Source organism: Pygoscelis adeliae, unplaced genomic scaffold (assembly GCF_000699105.1).
Source record: "Pygoscelis adeliae isolate BGI_AS28 unplaced genomic scaffold, ASM69910v1 Scaffold7, whole genome shotgun sequence".
Classification (NCBI taxonomy): domain Eukaryota; kingdom Metazoa; phylum Chordata; class Aves; order Sphenisciformes; family Spheniscidae; genus Pygoscelis; species Pygoscelis adeliae.
In genome coordinates this window covers 3,025,976-3,039,258 of record NW_008825268.1, presented here as the reverse complement: position 1 = coordinate 3,039,258, position 13,283 = coordinate 3,025,976, and the positions used below count along the sequence as shown (strand labels likewise).

At 42.7% G+C, this 13,283-nt stretch overlaps 1 protein-coding gene across 1 annotated transcript in view; it reads left to right on the top strand.

Annotated features, from left to right (window-relative positions):
• The window catches only part of UNC80 (unc-80 homolog (C. elegans)), a 136,141-nt gene that overhangs the window by 63,549 nt on the left and 59,309 nt on the right, over positions 1–13,283 (top strand). Inside the window, 5 exon segments of the mRNA XM_009329652.1 lie at positions 3,183–3,202; positions 3,925–3,972; positions 4,109–4,274; positions 9,523–9,623; positions 12,635–12,832. Coding sequence (XP_009327927.1) covers positions 3,183–3,202; positions 3,925–3,972; positions 4,109–4,274; positions 9,523–9,623; positions 12,635–12,832 — 533 coding nt within the window.

Here is a 13,283-nt window from a genome sequence, read left to right as displayed (position 1 = left end):
TAAGTGGACAATACATATTGGAGAGGGAGCCGTGCCCACGGAAGTCATTGTGCTCTGTGCCTGTCTGAGGAGAGGTAGGGTGGGGTAATAACTCAAGTGGATCTCTGATGCAGGGAGAAAGGAGCCATTGTCTGGTGAATAGAAGATGGGCAGGGCACATCAAATGGGTTGATTAAGAAGATAAGACTGTGGAAGCACAACATGACCTGGAAGTTGAAGAAAGTTTCAAAATAGAGAAGAGGGCAGCAGATGGATAAAGAAACTGAGTGTGGGGGACCTGAGAGATGTGGGAGATGGACTGCAGGAGGTGACAGCTCACATGCTACCTAACTGATTAGGAGGTCCAGTTGGCAGAGAACTGAACAGGGCAGTTAGGAGAAAAGGAAGAGGGTGGTTTACAGAGAATTTTCTGGAGCTTAAAAGTTGCAGAGTTTTGGCTTGGGTTAGACAACAGAATTGAAGGGACTGGGGGAAGAAAGGAAAGAAATGGAGACGAAGCAAGGAAAGATATAAACGTCCATGAGACTGAGAGGCCCAGGCAAATCCTGGCATGAATAGTAAGCTAAATGACTGATTAGGTAACAACTAATTTTGTAAATAGCAGAACCCATGAAACCTGATTTCCAGTGGTTCAGTCTTGTGTGGATTCTCTTATGTCTAATAATGCAGTTTAACATTGCCTTCAGCCTGTTGTTTCACAAAATACACAGGCAGTCAGGTATCTTTTGTCAAATTGTGTTGAAGGTGACCATCAGCGTCAGAGGTGGTTAACATGGAATGAGATGAGAATTGAATGGCAGACATGCAGTTTCATCTTTTAAGCCTAATTTCTTTAGGAAATCAGGATAAAAATTATAAAGAAAGAATGAGAAGTTTCCAAGTGAACATGAAGGATTTAGGCCTACTATTCTGTTTTTTGTTAATGACTGACTGAGGTCAAATTTTGCTGATAACAATTGTGCTTGACAGGCTGATTTGGCTGTGCATTATTGTAATTAGGTTCTGAAATTGGTTTCAAAGGCTGTAGATGACCTATGATGAAGTGACTCAGCCCCCAGGTATGCAAAGAAGGGCATTTTTAAAAACAGGATTTTTTCTTCCTAAACATTTTGTTGATATTTTTACCATGTAATAAATGACTGCATCCAAAACCAGGATAATACCAGGGTTTAGAATTCATCTCAGTAAAGTAGTTAGGCTTGGAACTAAGAATATGTTGAGTAATGAAGGTCAACAGAAATTTTTTCTTTTGTGCCAGATAGAAATGCAACTGATTAATAGCTTTTCAGACTTGTATATGGGAGAAAAGGAGGAGGAATTATTCTGTGATGCGTAGGCAGAAGAAACCTTAAGGTCACATTATGCAAGAGCCTATTAGAGAAAATGGCCACAGAGTGCTGCTTCTGACTTTGTACCGGGAGGGGGTAGAGCCAACAACACTCCAGATTAAAATACTAAGTCTCTGTATTTATGGAGTGATGCTTCCTTTCCAAGAGAATAAGGTACATAATTATGGTCCATTAAGATGAAATTCCAGTAGAGCAAATCTCATTTCCATTGGTGTTTGCAGGCATGCCTGTTCCATAGATATGAGCACAGACTTAGCAGCCTTGAAGAACTGAAACGTTTGCAACTGAACTAGTTGTGGTGAACCAGTTTAACTACCCACAGTCCATCCAGACTTACCAGACCGAGGGCATAAGCACCCTTACCTATGTTTGAGTGAGGTAGGCAGTCCTGACTGCCTACCAGAGAAGGGCAACGAGGCTGGTGAGGGGTCTGGAGAACAAGTCTTATGAGGAGCAGCTGAGGGAACTGGGGTTGTTTAGCCTGGAGAAAAGGAGGCTCAGGGGAGACCTCATCGCTCTCTACAACTACCTAAAAGGAGGTTGTAGCGAGGTGGGTGTCAGTCTCTTCTCCCAAGTAACTGGCGATAGGACGAGAGGAAATGGCCTCAAGTTGCGTCAGGGGGGGTTTAGATTGGACATGAGGAAAAATGTCTTTACTGAAAGAGTGGTTAAACATTGGAACAGGCTGCCCAGGGAAGTGGTTGAGTCACCACCCCTGGAAGTATTTAAAAGAGGTGTAGATGAGGCGCTTAGGGACATGGTTTAGTGGGCACGGTGGTGTTGGGTTGATGGTTGGACTCGATGATCTTAGAGGTCTTTTCCAACCTTAATGATTCTATGATTATATGATTCTATGACTGAAGTTTCAGTCAAAGCCTTCTACTGAAGCTGGTGGAGTAGACACAAGCTCACTTTGCAAATGGCTGGGAGTGATGAATACATTCTCTTGAAGCCTACTGCTGCCACAGTAGAGCCAGAGAACTGGAACTTGTCATTTGCTGTCATGGAAAGTCATTCATTTTAGCTTAGCAGTTGCTGAAGATAGATAGAGTCAGACTAACTGTGTGCTAAGAGGATGTGTTTCATTCTATCAGTTAATTTGTGGGGGCAGCAATTTCCAATGTAAGCATGTTGACAAACAGCTGGGAGGAGTAACATGTTTAAACATGCCAGGGAGGGGAACTCTGATCACGCCCTAGGAATATATATACCTGTACTGCTAGTGTGGCTCAGTTTATGCATGCTAATTTATGAAGCTGCTGTAATTCAGACAGATTTGATCACAGATTTTTATCTTGAAATGCTTTAGCCTTTGTTTTATATCCTCAACTGTGTTAGATATATTTTAAACTATTTACATGGAAGTTTTCAATGCTAGAGATACTACAAATCATTACTTTAGGCCACCTTTCTATATCCCAGGATTTGTTATTGAGCAAAGTCAAAATGTTTCCCTTATGGCAATCAACTCTTAGCTTTTCTGACAATCATTTATGAGAATTTTCCCTGGAGATGCAAAGCTGACTGCAAATGGTTTGGGACCTTCAGTTGGCGCTAGATAGGCTGGTTAACCCATTTCAGCACAGCTCAGTCTAGAATATATGTTTGAGAAAACCTTTTTTTTTTCAAACCAACTCTTAGAGTAGCAGACTTTGTCACTACCCAAGTAGCTCCCAGTAACTTCTATAGGAGTTTTGTATGCAAATTCCCATATGAGATCTCTTGAGCCTACAGAATTTATCTGGAATAACTATTTTGGATAATTTCGGTGATGTTGTTATTCACATTGATCAGCTGTTTACTCACAGCAAGGAGCTTTGTGTAATCTTAGATTTCAGCTAGTTACATTTTGGGTGGGGAGATCTCAAAGTTGATGACATCCCTAGTCAAAAGGCATGAATGATGTTCTTAAAGAGCCCAGCATTTTAACTGTGTCTGCCAGTGTGGGAGTTCACAGTCTTTCTTTCACTCTTTCTAGCTGTGGTTAGAGAAAGCGGATGATAATCCATAACTTGTGGAATCTTAGGACTTTTGCTTTTTTGGCCCAAAATGGTATCCAGTAAGTGGCACAAATGGTGCCATTTCTGTTAATAGGAGAAAATGATGGTGCAAACTAGTTTCTCTCTGATGCAATACTGTTTATTTTCCAGAATTTAAGTGCAGCCAACATTTTTATTACTCCCTGTTTTCCACTGTGTCCTTTCAGCCTGATCTGCACAGAGAAAGCTTGCTCTGGGCCAGGCTGTCATGGCTGTCGCACTGTCAGCTAGCTTTCTCTCAGCTCTTCTGCCTCTGATGAGTACAGTGGCAATGCATTCCCTAATCAACCACAGGGAGCCTTTTGGCGTAGAGACCTAACCATCCACCCAGCATCTTGGGCAACAGCCACCTTTTATTGCTACCTATCCATTAGGGACCATTTATGTGTTTTCCCCCTCATGAGCCTATGGTCCCTATCCATTAGGGACCATTTATGTGTTTTCCCTCTCACGAGCCTGCAAACAGGGTGCCAATTCACTCAGCAGTGTTAACCAGAAATGCGTGTTAACACCTGTTAACTCTTCCATCCTGACAGCGTGGCTCAGCGTCCTGCAAGCCCAAAGAGCAGTTGGATTAGAAAGTGGCAGGGTGGATGGAGAACTGTGTGACAGAAATAAATTCCCATCTGAAGCAGTTCTTCCTGAAGCTTCTATGGTTGCAGTGAAAAGCATGGGGGCTCATACTGCTTGCACGTCTGTGTGGTCTGCATTCTGCTACAGGATCTGGAGAGCTGCAGGCTGCGTCTGGACCCTGAGATGGACCGGCACAGGTATGAAAGAAAGATCAGCTTTGCTGGGGTTCTGGATGAAAATGAAGATTCAAAGGATTCCCTGCACAGCAGCAGCCACACCCTCAAATCTGAGGCTGGCTTCGAGGAGAAAAAAGGTTTGTCAGCACAATAAAACTTTTGTATTCCCAGGGCTTGTGAAGTGGCGCTTGATTTTATGTTTTCATTTGCATAGACTGTGTTAAAAAGCAGGCAGCCATGGAGTCACATGGCTTTGAATCATTTCTGAGACGCTTCTGGCCTTCAGGGTTCAATATAACAAATGTGAGAAGCAAAGATGTTAAATTTTATAAAACACTGCTATGACTGAAACCAATTGAGAGCATTGCAAGATTTCTAAAAAGGAGGATGCCTTGTTTGAAACTGTCTCTCAGTGAGGTGCTGAGAGAAGCATCACTATTTGACTCACTTTAAAAATAAAGATCAAAAGTGTTCTCGTTTGGTTTTTCATTCTGATTACAGTTTTTTGTTTTGGGAAAACCGCAGATGGGGGGGAAGATTGGGATCTTTCCGTGAAAATCTGTACTGCTTTGGAAGTCATGGCATCTCACAGAATTAGTGCTTGATCACTTGATCTCTTGAATTCTTTGCTACCACATGAAAAACACACACCTATGTGGCTTTTGATGGCTAGCAGATTAATGTTACCAACATACTGTATACTGTACAAGCAAACCTCAAGCTCACTGTGTTTGCTGAGAACAGCAGATTGTTTCCATTTTTGAGCCATCTCATGCAAAACTCACATACTCTCTGATGGTACAAGTGTTGCAATACAATATACAGTCATCGTGCGTATTTGCAATCAGAGGCTAAACTGCCAGACAGTAACCTGTAAATGATTCTCCCTCTTACAAGTTTTCTAGAACTGTTTAAATTCTGTCTCATAATAGTTATATAAAGGTGCTATAAAGGTGCTATAAATTATTGAATGATAATTTTGATGATTGTTTGAAAAGGATAAATGTTTGACGATTGTTTGAAAAGGATGGCGTCTGTGGCTGGTTATCCTCTAGGAACTGTAATGTGTATTAATGATTCAGAGGAGGCTTTACTGACTTCAGGGGGCTTTGGATAAATTTTGCGTTGTCTTCAGCTATGACCCTGCCACAATTACTGGAGAAAATATTAGAACTGCTTCCAAGACTTACATGGTGTAAAACTGCCTCCAAAATTGTGTCAGGTAGGACAGTTACTCCTGTGAGGACAGCTAGGTGTCCTAAGAAAGGTGAGCCAGATAAATTCATGCTCAACCTCATTTTTTGTACCCTTGGCATATTGGCAGCCCAGGGAAGCACACAGCCTTATAATCTGTCTGATAGTCTAAGATCAGTGGCATAAGATGTCTCTAACTACTTAGACGAGGAAAAGCTTGGTTTTGGGGTTGTTTTTTTGTTTGAAGATAGTTATGACAATTACTTGAAACCACTTTTCAGCCTCTCAGGCAGCAGTCCCATCCACTGGGATGTTACCTGAGTGGGAGAATGCCTACGAGCACGCAGTCCTGCTGGAAAATGCTGGTGGCTGGTCTCTAACTATGCTATTTTTCTTAGAGACAGTGCTGACTTAGGTTTTCCCTTCATGTGTTACTGTGCTACAGGCATAATGCAGAACTGGGTTATATTTGCAAAGATAGTGTTCACTTTCTGCATCCTTGACTCTGTTATTTTCCCTGCAGTTTCAGTTGGTTTTTTTTCCTATTCTCCCTTTTCCCTAAGCTGTCATGTAGTATTTCTTTACTAAAGCTGCCTCTTTACTACATTTTAGAGATGGGAAAAGTGACGATGGTAGGAAGGCTGAATCTTAATATACTCTAGCAAAAATATATTTGCAGTATTTTGGAAGCTAAATAAATGCAAGATGATGTTATATTTTAAAATTACAATAATTATGTTCTTTTCTCTGGCCACAGCATATTCTTCTGGGGATCCACCTGGGCCAAACATAACAGATGCAGAGGCATCTTTCGTAATCTACACTTTTCTAGATAAGAAAATGTTGTTGTGTGAATGTAACTAAATTTTTCTCGCCTGCAGTGACAGGTTTCTTTATCTCAACCTCTTTGATGAGTACTAATCTGTTTCCTTTCATTTTTTCCGGAGTGTTAAAAACTTTGCTCTCGTTGCTCACCCCAGGCGTGGCTTAACAGCTATCCAAAAGCTACGAGTTTACTGTATAGAATCTGCTCCAGGTAGGTCTGAAATACAGACACTAAAGCTAGGTAGATGCAGGCTCTCAGAGGATCATATGTACTATTTGGGTACTAAAATGGGATTCTGCAGACTTCATGAAATGTAGTTACAAGTGCTTAAACGGTTTGACATTCGGGGGAACTGAGCCACTGTATTGAGGCTGATCTGAACAGAATTCAAGCAGTAGCGATTGCTAAGGAACTCAGCATGGTCACTTGGAGGGAGATTCTCTGGTCACTCAACAGTGATTTGCCCAGCTGATTCATGAGACCTATCCAGCTGTCTTCGGCCAGGACGTTAGCCACTGGAAATGGGAGTGGGAATTGGGTTCTGGAGGAATTATGGGCATTCTCAGGAGTAACGGTGTGTTTGATTTTTCCTGAAGCCAAAATACAATTCTATTAAAAGATTTTGCTTACCAGTGGTATGCAAAAAGCTGTATCCTGTTCATTCTCAACAACACACCAAAAGGTAATCAATCACACATGGCCTTGCCTGATTAGATCTGCAGTAAAATGACTGAGTGTTGCAACATTTGGACTGACATACTGCCTTGTACTGCCTTTGAACTAAGAGGAGAATGAAAGTGCAAACGGTTGGTGCTTTGAACATTGAACCATTTCATGTCTGTGCTCATCAAAAATGCAGAGTGTCAATGGATGTTGTTAATGCCTGAAAGCTGCTGATTTGTCTGAAGGAGAGGATCTACGTGCTCCTGTTTCCTCTAAAGCATTCTAATGATGAAGAGTAACATGCAGAGACACGGATTTATGCAAATCTTACTTCAAAGAAGTCTTGCGTGCTAACCTCATAAAGCAAAGTACCCTTCTGCAGTCACACGTGCTGTATGAATAAATAATTGATCCTACTGCAGAGCTCAGTGAGGTTCACAGAACCCAGGCCCACAGGAAAATAGGTTTGTCCATGGTGCCTTGTTCATGCTTGGGATTCAGCCATCTATCCCTAGCAAGAGGTGATTCTGCACTAATGTAAACCCCAGGGGCTGGCAAAGAAAACTGCAATTTACATCCATTGGGCAGATCCTGTTTCCTGGCAGGAATTGAGTCAAATTGGTGTGAATCGTAGGTTTTCCTTGTCCACGTTTTGGGTTTCTGTTAGAGCAGCTGACTCTACTTGCTGGTGGTTGAACGAGGGCTGATTCCAAATACAGACAAGGCCTGAGGTGACGTACCAGGTCTCCGGGAAATGAGGTGCTGAACACATTTCCGTAAAGCATCTTTACTGCCTGATTGACAGAGCTGCATTGGCGGTGGCTTTGGAGGGAGCCTCTGGCCCCACATTCCTTGGTAGAAGAAAAGACGCTGCAATACAGGCTGGCAGCAAAGGGGAGGGAGGGAGGGGAGGGCCAGGATATCTTTCTTTTTTAAATGGGGAAAAATTAAGGGGAAAAAAGTCCTCTTTTATTCTTTTAATACAGTTCCCAGCAGGAAGATCAGGATAGGAGGCTCCCGCTTGCTCCAGATTAAAGGAACCCGCAGTTTCCGGGTGAAGAAGGGGGGTTCCCTTTCCAGCATTCGCCGGGCCGGCAGCCTAAAGAGCACCAAGTTATCACGGCAGGACTCAGAGTCTGAGAATGAGGAGCTGCAGCTGTCCCACAGCAGGGACACTGTCACTGATATAGGTAACTTAGACAAGTGGGTGGAAAGGGAGGGGACAATAGGCAGGACCTAAACTCTTGATGTGATTGCAGCAGAGCTAGAAATGACAAGAGACCCCCACCCCAGCAGGCTAGGAAAAACCTAGAGTCCTCTTTAGGCACTGCCTGAACTAGGGCCTGGGAGGAACATGGTTCAAATCCTGGGTGCAGCGTCGGCTCCATGCACAAGCTGTCAATTCAGAGCTCCGTGTTAGAGCATGAACTCTTGGAATGCTGGTGCCTGCCAGCCAAACGCATGCTATCTTTAGGGGAGCACATACACGTGTGTGTATGCACATACACACACCCCTAAATCATACGGTATAATGAATACATGAGGTCATATGCATATATGATATTTTATTGTCCATATTAATAAATAGGATATATATATGTACAGACATGCACTTCATATTCTATGTAGCATATGATGTCATAGGCATGTTGTGTGACATGTAATATATATATTCCTATATGTAGAACATAACATGTACATGCTACATACTATATTTCTACATATTGGCATATACATATATTTTTAGAGTTTACAGATGCCTGCCTTAGTCTTCAAAAGATGGATCCCCATATAGTTATCTTATGGAAACCAAATGTGCATCCTGCCATGAGAAATCTCCATCACAGTTGAACTAAAGGGGCTCCCTCTGGTAGGGGTGTTAACCAAAAACTACGGTTTGGACACATTCGGAGCTGAAATAACCTCTGAAGCTTAATGGTCATTTTTATGTTGCCCAAAAGATGCTTCATTAGGTGAATATGGAGAGTGGGATTGCCTGTTCTGTAGACTTTGGCAAGTCACGGTTCACTTAAAGAGGAGAAAGAAAGGATTAACCGGAGTTCAGCCCCAGCCATCTCTTAACAGCATTAATGTTAGTATTATAGGAGGCCCATAGGTTATGAAATGGCTAGAGGAAACACAGGGATCAGTGAAGTTCTCAGAGAAATCTCTCCCTTGGCTGAGTTCTGTAGAACTAGTGTGCTAGCATCAGGATTTTTTTCCCCTTTCATCCCCATGACATTAGCAGTTTCCATGGGCAATTAGCAGTGACTTTGCCCATTGGCATTTCCAGTTGGATGCCACTTCTGGTTGGATTTTTGTTGACATTTTTAACCACAGAGCCCAGTCAATGCAGATCACTAAACCAACCATTTGCAGCATCTGAATGGTGCAAAGAATTTGTTTCTGATGTTTTTCATTTACCTTCTCCCCTTCCATTAAAGAAAAAAGTGGGGAGGGAGTAGTGTTTGCTACTGACAAGATGGCCTGTTAACCAAGTCTAAATGGTTCTTGTAATTGTCAAGCCAGCACGACACAAGGATTGGGGAGGGGTGTCCAAATGCAGTCTTTCCAGTGTGGCATATTCTGTGTACTCTGGTCTGTTCCCACAAGGCTGGCCTGGCTTACAAGTGCTGTCCCTAGTCTTTAAGCACATAGGGAGCAATAAAAACAACGACCTTTTGGGTATTTTTCTTTTGAAGAAGGGAGCCCTTGGAGCGCGAGCGAACCTAGCATTGAGCCCGAGGTGCTGAGCAACACAGGCACGGAGGAGAACTATCATCGGAACATGTCGTGGCTGCACGTAAGTATGAGTAACAGCAGCGCTCTCAAGGATGGCATTTTCAGTAGGAAAACCTTTGTGCTGGCAATAACCAGATCACAATCTGTGCTTTCTCCATGTAGCATCAAAGATCTCAAGTGTAAGTAAGTAAGCTGCGACATTTGGAAATCGTCTGTTTGCCATTTCTAAAATGGACTAAAACCAGAAAGTTTTTGTCTTGCTCCCTCTGTCCATTTCATATATTTAGTTTGTAAGGGAAAAGGGACTATTTCTCTCTAGGCGTGCAGGGACAGCCATGCTACCTCAGCTGAGAAATCCATTAGCTCAGTATCTTGTCTCCAGCACGGCTAGTAGCGGGTAGTTCAGAAAGAGTAACAGAATGGACTACAGTGTGACCTGGGCTCCCAGCTTCTGGGAAATGGCATTTTAGAAGCTACTTCAGCTGGAGGTTCTGTTGTGACCACTATGTTTGCTAACTACTGGAAGATTTTTCCTCAGGGAGTTTTTCCAACCTTTTTGAGCCAATTGATGTATTTTTGTCTCCATTTACTCTATGGCAATGAGCTTAATTATGCACCTTGTGAGGAAAAAAATACTTTTGGAATGTTTTCTTTGATTCCATTAGATGCATTCTATCAGAATGTCTAACCCAACAGAGCCTTGTGTAGTTTTGACTCTATCCAACAGACAGGGACTACAACAGTGCAAATGTGGTTTGTTCGTACAGGGCCTAAAATATGTGTTTTGGTGATCTCTGTACACATGATTTAGACATGCCAAAAGCCAACTGGGCAAGTCTACACCTTTCAATCCACTGGTATCCAAGGACTGTACACCTCTACCTCTGTTGCCTCATGACACTCTGTGATGATGCAGTACGGTCAGTGTGCCCATGTGCACGTGCTTTGCGGAAAAGTTGGATTGACTCCCTGTATACAGGTTGATTGTATCCTGCATGTGTGTATGAGGACAGATGCCTTTTGACTTCTGAGTTGCTTTTGGGAAAGACAGCTGCCAATAATGAGCTGATATCCCCCTCTTTCCCCCAAGTATTTCACACAGTCTGCTGTCAACTGGCCCATTCCTATGGGGTGTGGGCAAGAACAAGATTAATCTAATACTGTGATGTCAGAAGCAGTTCTTGATTTGAAAAGCAGTCTTTTTTGGAAGAGGGTGGCAAGGCGGGGAACTTGAATGTCATGTCTTCCAAGCTAGTACCTCAGTCCCTGGACCACCCCGCTTCTCTGTCAGATTTGGAAATTCCAGTGTGCTAAACTGAGCATGTTAGACAAGAAAGTGTGTACTAGGTGATTAATTGCTAGAGGATAAAGGCATCTCCCTGGCTAGCAGCTTGGGATAAATCATGGTGCCTTTGCTCAATGTGGAAAGATGCATGGACTCATAAATACAAGGCATAAACTGAAGGGTACTTGAGATGTTTGCCTCACTTTACATGTGATTAGCCTGCATAGGAGAAAGGAAGATTTGGAAAATCACCTGTTCCAGTTAATGCCACGCAAGTACCAATATCGCATGAGAACTTTCTCTTTTTGTTTGTTGGAAAGAAGGTGTGGGTGGATGGTCACTAAAACTACAGGCAAAACAAAAACCTGCTTTACTTAACGGTCATGAGAAAACCCCTCAAAAGGGTCACTATTTCCAGTTACTTCTATGCATGCACCAGCATTTCCTTTACCCGTCCTTTACGGCAGCCCGGAGCGTGATGTCCTCACTCTATGTCAGTGTATTGTAACTACAAGTTATAACAGTGGACCAGAGGTTGGGTAGAGGCTATACAATGCTGATCAGATTTATACCATTTGCACATTGATACAACACTAGTCGCTTGAGTTATTCCTGATTGACCCCAAAATAACATGAGGCCAGAACAGGCAGGCAAAGACAAGAATCCCACATATGCAGCACAGATTTGTTTTAAATTAAGGTCCTGACTTTTTGGAAGCCTAAATATTTGAGGGTTGAGAGTGATGTGGCAGACTTACTTGAGAGAGCCAGCAGACTGCAGCTGCATGGACAATAAATGTATGGAAAAGGTGGGATAGCTTCTTTCTGGTAGTTCTGGGTATTTCTGCACTAGGTTGTGGGATGACGAGAAGGATTCATAAAGGCCAGTTCTGACCTACAGTGTGAATGGCTTGGGGATGCCTGTGTGCTTTCCTCAGAGTGCTGCTAAGTGGCTGGGTTTGTGTGTGACATGAAGACCAATGTACAAAGAGCTGCTGGCGTGAGCTCTGCTCTTCTGGGAAGAAACCCTCTGAGTTACATCAGAGAACAGTCACTGAAGTGTAGACATACCTAAGGCTGTCTTTAATTAATTAGTTTAGGGACTAATAGGAGTGTTGCTGCAGCAAGGCAGGGCTCAGAATAGCTAAATGCCCAAATATTTACTCTGTTTCTTAGATGGGTTTTACAGCTCCTTGCTGCCATATGGCAACACCACTAGAAATAGTAACTGAGCCAGCTAACATAAAGCTAGGCTGGATGGGCCTACCCAAGCACAGTGAGGGAAGCATATGCAGAACAACTGGCACAGTTTATTCCTACTTGAGAGCATACTGAGACATTTCCTTTCCCATTCCTTGAAGGAAACTAACCCCCGAACCTGGTGGGTTTGCAGCTTTAATGATGATTATGTAGTTGACAACTTCCAGTCAAAGCCCTCATCTCGGAGTGGCGGTACAACAGCTTTTCTGCAAACTGAGAGAATACTGTTCTCCTCGGCCTTAATCTTGCCGCCAGCCAAACATACACACCTACAGCAGCTCTGTCTCTTTGTCTGGTTTGTTAACACTGATGTTTCTTTAGCCATGCCTAGCTAGTTTGTAAATCTTGTGCAAGTGTGGAGCTTTGCACAGACACATATACCTTTTCAAAAAGCTGTGTTGAGCTTCATGCCTCCCAGCTAGGCTGTGGAAAAGTTAGTTTGACTGTCCCCATCACTGGCTGCCCTAGGCTGTTCTTTGTGTAACTCCCTTTTCTATAGGTAACTATTCTCTTTTTTTCTTTTCAAGGTTATGATCCTATTATGCAACCAGCAAAGTTTCATATGTACCCACATTGACTACTGTCACCCACACTGCTACCTCCATCACAGCCGGTCCTGTGCTCGCCTGGTCCGGGCCATCAAACTCCTGTATGGAGACACAGTGGACTCTCTGCGAGAAAACAGCACATTGAACAGTGTGGCAAGAGGCAAAAAGCAAAAGGAAGTGAGTAGATGGAAAAAGCAGAATGTTTTGGGGTTTGTCCGGGCAGGTCATAATTACCTTCAAGGACTGCATAATGTACTCAAACAGTTCTTTCATGACAAAATGAACACAGCCCTTCCTAAACACAGGTCTGCTCTAAAAACACCTATTAAGTCACTTAGCATTATGGAAGGAAAGTAATCTGTATTGATTGGAAAGAATCTTAGTTGTTGATAAGGTCATTTAAAAGCTTATAAGTTGACTTTAATTTTAATGTTCTTTTATGGCCTCTACTTATCAGCCCCTGGAGTCCAGTCTCTTTTTTCATGTTTCTTCTCATCTGTTAATAAGAATCACTCTTAAAATTCTTGTAAAATCTTGCATAATTTCTTTCTTTTAGGTCTGAGCTCTCAGAGCTGTTCCAAGAATTATATACATTAGTCTTTAATGTCACAGTCTCTTTAGTGACACA